This window comes from Bombus pyrosoma, linkage group LG2 (assembly GCF_014825855.1).
Source record: "Bombus pyrosoma isolate SC7728 linkage group LG2, ASM1482585v1, whole genome shotgun sequence".
NCBI lineage: Eukaryota > Metazoa > Arthropoda > Insecta > Hymenoptera > Apidae > Bombus > Bombus pyrosoma.
This window is the reverse complement of record NC_057771.1, coordinates 3,256,149-3,263,229: the sequence shown is the minus strand read 5'-3', so window position 1 is coordinate 3,263,229 and position 7,081 is coordinate 3,256,149. Positions and strand designations below refer to the sequence as shown.

Sequence of the window (7,081 nt, the reverse complement as noted above, 5' to 3'; positions counted from 1 at the left end):
CTTTGGGGGACAGCAGCAATGAGCCATATAAACAAAATAGAGACATTACAAGCAAAAATTCTTAGAACAATAGTAAACGCTCCATGGTACGTTAGAAATTAGGATATTCGGAAGGACCTGGGAATACCAACGGTCAAGGAGGAGATTACCAGATACGCGGAAAGGTACAGAGAAAGAATAACAACACACCCAAACAGGCCGGCTACGGAAACGATCAACGCAAGAATAGAAAGAAGACTAAAAAGGAGACACCCAGCTGATCTCACAAAGGATATAACCTAACAAACACGAAGATGGTACTCCGCTGGGGGTAACCATCCACATGCTATGTATTTATAAGATATAGAATTTTACCTAATGTCCCACTGGACAAATTGTAAAATCGCAATTAAATAATAAAAAAAAAAAAGAAAACTTTCAGCGTCGAAACACTCTCAGCAGCTCGCAAAACGCAACCTTTTGTTCATTTTCACAGAAACTAACTGTCATTTCCTACCTGTTTGAGATATTTCGACGTTTAATCGCTCTTTTCACTCCATTTTACACGCCGTATGTAGTGCACGCCACTTTCTGCGTCGAAACAAACACTGTGTCACGTCCCGTGCTTCGCACGTGCCGTAACGAAAAAATGATTGCTGCAAGGTGCGAATAGCGCGGTTGATTATCCGAACACACGAAACGAATAGACGGTACAACGAAAATAAAACACTTTAATAGTATACTAACGTGATATGAATATAAAATACTATTAAATATGAGCGATTAATAGACTAGTAAAATAGGGATGTATATATATGTCGGAGATGAATGGACACCGAAGCCTTCCCTTTGTAATCTTGGTAAAATCCCCCAACACTTTAATCTAGATTTTACCGTAGCCGTAATTAAGCAATGGTCGTCATTCAATCCGATTGTAGTTGTTCGAGATTTGTGATAATGAGCATGCGCTCGAGGCGACAACCAGTCGCCGAACGTAGCCGCGTTCAAGGAACGTTTTGTCTTATAAAGGTATGGAGTAATAGTATAGCTCTCCTTAAAAAGAAATAGTTAGCGGCACTCGACAGTAAACATTCCAACGGTTTCTGTCCGGTGGCTTGTCACACGCAGACCCTATTCTTCGGGTAAGATGATTACCAGATGTCGACGCATCTCCACAGTACTACATGTTCAGCTAGCCTGAGGACCCGCTATAAATCTCAAGATTTAGTTAACTAAAGTCCTTCAAACAGACAAACAGTCTTTGTTCCAACTACGGGTAGATACGGGAAATCTGCTTTTCTCGCGAACGACGCTTCCCGCTAGCAACTTTCTCTCAAGGGCGGTTAAACATCTGAGGTGTAAGTGAGTGTCCGAGATAGTAGTTGCTGGATGTAGATGTCGCTGCTGGGGAGTACTGCTGTATTTTTCTTGCTATTTAAGAATTGTGGAAGGGAAATCGGACTTCGGTCACCGGGATTTGAACCCGTGTTCCGAACGTTCGTAACCTAAGGCGCTAACCACTGTGCTGCCGTCGTCCGACATTAGTTAGTGTCGAGTAGTGGTATTTGCTTGTCGAGTGCCGCCACAGTACTCCAGTGATAAGATTTCTTCTTTGTGTTGTACATATTGGTCGTAATAATCTAATCGACTAAGACATCCAACTTAATCATCTGGTTACCATCTTGCCCGCGATGTGTGACCTGGTCTAGGTAGAGTGTCGCCCGAAGTAACACCCTTTTATCCTCTAAGTGCGGTCGAAAGAACTTGATTTGGAGTTTTCGACTCCAAAATGGGATTTTATGGGTTAGACTGAGGATTTACGCTCAAATTAGATTTACAATTTTTTACTTTAAAATGCTTTTTCATGGATTAGATTTTGGACTTCTAATTTCCAAGTGTGTTTATAACAGTAATGCTTTGGATTTTTGGCTTCCATGTGTATTTTCTGGGTTCCCTCCCAAATGCCAACTTTCCAAATCTGCACACTACTTATTCTTTTCTTTACAAAACTTGTACCTTCAAATTGTCTACATATTTAGTATCTTTTTGTTTTTCACATATATTTTACATTACTGTTATAAATAAATAAAAAATGTTTTTTGTAAATCTTTTATTTCATTATTGTACGTTTATGGTAAGTTATAAACACATTTAAATATATGTACAAAAATATTATCTGTCTGTGTTATGTCACAACGTATTTTAACAAATCATTATTTATATATAAAAATACGATTTTTCTACATCCCATTATAAGCTGGACCACCCCCACCTTCTGGTACAACCCAGTTAATGTTCTGACTCGGGTCCTTAATATCGCAGGTTTTACAGTGAATGCAGTTCTGAGCATTAATTTGCAACCTCTCTCCTTCTCCAGATTCCAATGGTACAAATTCATAAACACCTAAAACGTATAAATAATAATAGTTAAAGCTCTTTTATTATCATTCTTCGTATATTTTGTTTTGCAACTATATGTTGTATAGATTGTATTGTATACTATACAATATATTATATACTACTGCGTATATTTAATTTATAAGCTATTTATTACTAATAAGATATTAGTGATTTACTCCACTGATAGAATATCTACAATATATCAAAGTTTAATATTCGATAGTCAATATAATTTAATAAATTTATAATCACAAAATTTATCAAGCATGGTTTCCTTATATTAAAAAATGTGTTAAAGAATTATTTATAATTCTCAATAGAAGTACCAATTTCATTATTTTAAAAAATAAATATATAATATAATAATGATATTAAATGTGTTTATAAATATGTACTTACCGGCAGGACAAAATCGACCTTCTGGCCCGGCAAATATCGTTAAATTTCTTTTTACTGGTAGAGTATCATCAAGCAAAGTAAGATGTGGTGGCTGATCGGCTTCATGATTTGTACCAGTAAGTGCCACTGAAGATAGTAAATCAAAAGATATTTCATTATCCGGCTGTGGATATTCTATCGGTGTACATTCCGATGCTGATTTCAAGCTTTTATAATCCGGACCTAGAAAAAATATTAATAATAATTTCTATCTTTTGTCGATATTTACTACCTTCTTATTTAATTTTATTATAAATTATTTTACCTCCATGAGACAAAGTCCATGGCTCTCTTCCTCCAATCAACATAGAAAATGCAGAATATAGCAGACCCCCGTAAATACCAAATCGAGTATGAAAACTGGGTCTTATATTCCTTATAGCTTTCAGCTCTTTATAAATCCAACTGTTTTGTATTTTATCAGTATAAGATTTCGGTTCTAAGCCTTTTGTTGGCGAAGGATTATTTTCTGCACTAATTATAGCTTCAATTGCACTTTCTGCTGCTAGCATTCCACTCTTCATAGCATTATGTGTTCCTTTAATTTTAGGTACATTAAGAAATCCTGCTGTGCAACCAATAAGACAACCACCAGGGAATTGAAGTTTAGGAATAGATTGAAAACCTCCTTCTACTAAGGCTCTTGCACCATACGCAATTCTAACACAAAATGTAAAATTTAATATGAATCTTCCTATAAATATAAATATTAATTTATTCGTACCAGCATCTTACCTCTTCCCACCTTCAAGTATTGGTCTAATGCTTGGGTGTTGCTTAAATCTTTGAAATTCCTTAAATGGATGTAAATAAGGATTAGAATAATCCAAACCAACAACGAAACCAATAGTAACCAGAGGTGTATCTTCACTAAGATGATACAAAAACGAACCGCCATAAGTGTCTTTTTTCAATGGCCAACCAACAGTGTGTTCAACAGTGCCAGGCATATGTTTTTTTGGATCAATTTCCCAAATCTAATAACATTAATATCTATCTTATAATTTTGAAATTATATTAAAATGCATTAAAATTTATGTTTAATGATAATTACTTCTTTTAATCCTATACCATAGGTCTGTGGTTCACAATCTTTTCTAAGATTTAATTTCTTTGAAATCTGTTTTGTAAGATGACCATGACAACCCTCTGCAAAAATTGTACATTTTGCATGCAATTCCATTCCACGTTCAAAAATATCCTTTGGTGAACCATCTTTATCAATACCAACATCATTTGTAGCTATTCCTTTAACGGATCCATCTTCATGATAAAGTACTTCTGCAGCTGCATATCCAGGATATAATTCTACGCCTGCAGCTTCGGCTTGCTCACCAAGCCAGGCTACAACATGACCTAATCTAAAACAAGAAATTAGGTGAAGAATGCTTATGATACTAACATGACTAACTTTATCATATTATAGTTTATTACCTAACAATGTAGTTTCCATGATTGTACATTGGCATTCCTTTTAAGATAGGTATTGGTAATCTGCCTTTCTCAGTGAGAAATGCAAATTTATCTTCTGTAACAGGGGTATTTAAAGGTGCTCTTAATTCCTTCCAATTTGGAAATAATTCATTTAATGCTATTGGATCTATACAAGCTCCGCTGAGAATATGGCCACCGATAGTAGAAGCCTTTTCAACAAGTGTAACTTTCAATTCTCTTCCATGCTTTCCTGCTAATTTACGTGCTTGAATTGCAGCAGATAATCCAGCTGGTCCACCTCCCACAATTAAAATATCTGTTTCATCTACATATCTTTCCATATTTACACCTGCAAATGATATTTGATGCTTGAATTATCATGCAATAATATATATTAATAATAATAATAATGATGTATATTATGTAATAATGTATATTATTAATAAAAAGTACTGTTTTTTCATATTCAATTCCATATTTATAAATTATACCTTTCCATCTTGGATCTGATTCTCTGGGTATAATAGTGTAGTGAGTTGTAATTCTTCGAAACTTTTCTTGTGAATAAGCTCTTTGAAACATCCATTGAAATCTCTGTTCTATCAAGAAGTATGATAAAAATAAGATATTAGTAATATTTGGTACAGTTCTTTTACAATTAATATCTTAATATTTTATAATATCTTAATTTTATTATTTATTATAAGTTCACAAATGATAATCACCTTTATATTTTATATTTTTTTATTATTATTATTATTATATATAGGTGCATGTTAAATATTTATAAAGACCAGTAAAAATGTAAGACACTTGCGCACTATTTTCCTTGCTACGTGTAATTTAACAAGTATAGTCTTGTATAGATCAGTACAAATCAACAGTATCAACAAACAATCAAACCTAACCTAACAGTGAAAGTCTAAAGAGATTTCTCTAACACAGTAATTGTCTAGCATAATACGCTTTCACTTGTGCCTCTATGTACATTATTAATATATTATATGCATATATTAAAATATGAGATATATGTAATTGGTGTATGAAATAAAGCTATATAAAGCTATATGTATATCACAAAAGTAATGTATGTGCATATGTATATTTTCTATGTATAAATCGTAATTACAAAATAAAATAAGTTTTTATATGTTTCGCAATATCTAATAATGTAAAAACGTTTTATTTATTTGATAACGGACATTAATTAAGAATATTTGTTCGTTATTTTTATTCTTTATTTAATATAAACTAAAACTCACAATATGCTCTGTTAGTGATATAAGAAATGTTATAATAACAATAAAAAATTTAAAATTAATATATAATAAATAATGTATAATATATAATAATTTACAATAAATTGCGGTTAATAAAATGAAGTATTGTGCGAGTAATCTAACAGTCACTTGTCAAGATCCAAAATTTTTAAAGATAATAAAAATAAGATAGTAAAATTGTATTATATATCAAGCAAATATTACCAATAAACTTACGATTATTTGATGCAATAAGTATTATTCGAGACATAACTGCATATCACAAACTGTGATCTCGATAATAATGTGTGCTACTACTCAGTTATATATATACATATATATATTACTGTATGTAGAACTGCTGCTACAAATGTATGTCAAAATCAGCCATCAAAATTTAAAACTCGAGACTAAAGTCATGATTTTATCACAAATAATATATGTATGTACAAAATAGGTTATCATCATCACCACAAGCGAGGTAGATGTATACAGTGTACAGTACATATAGAACAGGACAGGCTTATGTCCGTGCGTTGCTGGAAAGATAACTAGGGAGACGACACAGGCAAGAGAGGTACTACTGTGTATCGCTCACCGTCACGCGTTGTCGTGTTGTCCTGTTTGTAATAACTGACACTTTCGACTAATACGCGTGCTTACCTTTATAATTGTGTTCAGCCTATCCGAAATAACCAATCGGTCTTAGTATTCCTTACGTTAGTCATGTTTATAATAACGCACAGTACATATGCGTGGTATATGATACACTACATATATGTATAATATTCCTATATCTATGATAACATCTTATGGAACTTTGTGCCATCACAGACCAGGTACAAATTGGACGTGACATGCAACACATAATGCTTTTCCTAATTCCACGTTTTTAGAATCATCTGAACCCCTTATCATTTTCGTGTCACATGCGATGTTATCAATTCAGTATCGTACTTCATTCTTAGTCGATGCTACTAGTTAAATTATGTAAAACTAAAAGTTCCCTATGAAATTACAAAATAAAATATGTATCGAATAGGATATCCTATAATCATAATGAAGTACAGAATTTTATACTTCTACAATACTTCAGAAAATATTACTTCGTTACACTCTATCACAAAAATCCAATCCATTAAATTTCAGGAGTCAATGATAGTCTCCTTAAGAGATTAATATGTTGCCTAATTAAGTAAAAACATATTCACAATCGTAGCCAATTAACTCATACTGCTTGCTACATAATACCATAATTGTATCACAGTAGTCAACATTAAAAAGTTAAAAAAATAGTAGCTCTTGTTCAAAATTACTGTCGCGGGACAAGTAGTTCACATATAATATGAGCTTACTAATTCTCCCTACTATTTACGATTTGTCGTTCATATAATAGTAGCTCACGTTCAGATGAATGAATTTAAACATCGGACATTTATTTAACAGAGCACTAATTAAACTTTTAAGTTAAATAAACGGTGCTCTAAAATATGGAACTTCGTGAATCATATTGATCAAAAGGAAATACACTTTAAAAGCGATAAATTTAAAGGCATATTGAGAAAGAATGA

The 7,081-nt window shown here is 32.7% G+C and overlaps 1 protein-coding gene across 3 annotated transcripts; it reads right to left on the bottom strand.

Moving 5' to 3' along the window:
• Window positions 1-2,048: 2,048 nt before the first annotated feature.
• On the bottom strand, window positions 2,049-6,448 carry LOC122576657 (electron transfer flavoprotein-ubiquinone oxidoreductase, mitochondrial). 3 transcript variants are annotated; one of them, XM_043747278.1, is made up of 8 exons: window positions 6,174-6,448; window positions 4,743-4,850; window positions 4,252-4,600; window positions 3,872-4,178; window positions 3,553-3,794; window positions 3,083-3,477; window positions 2,779-3,000; window positions 2,049-2,383 (listed from the first exon to the last, which is right to left on the bottom strand). In XM_043747278.1, the coding sequence occupies exons 2-8, from the start codon at window positions 4,831-4,833 to the stop codon at window positions 2,220-2,222; spliced, it is 1,770 nt and encodes a 589-aa protein (XP_043603213.1). In that variant the 5' UTR covers window positions 4,834-4,850; window positions 6,174-6,448; the 3' UTR covers window positions 2,049-2,219. The 3 variants fall into 3 exon arrangements, with proteins under 3 accessions (XP_043603213.1, XP_043603202.1, XP_043603224.1); XM_043747267.1 differs by lacking the exon at window positions 6,174-6,448 and adding an exon at window positions 5,748-6,146; XM_043747289.1 differs by lacking the exon at window positions 6,174-6,448 and adding an exon at window positions 4,977-5,204.
• Window positions 6,449-7,081: the final 633 nt, after the last annotated feature.

What these genes read in the sequence shown, in the direction of transcription:
- LOC122576657 (XM_043747267.1), bottom strand. Translation starts at nt 5,781, where the DNA reads ATGTCTCGAATAATACTTATTGCATCAAATAATC. An exon ending in ATACTTGAAGGTGGGAAGAG is followed by an intron (nt 3,478 to 3,552) that starts GTAAGATGCTGG and finishes ATTTTGTGTTAG; the next exon opens with AATTGCGTATGGTGCAAGAG. An exon ending in ATGGACTTTGTCTCATGGAG is followed by an intron (nt 3,001 to 3,082) that starts GTAAAATAATTT and finishes TATTTTTTCTAG; the next exon opens with GTCCGGATTATAAAAGCTTG.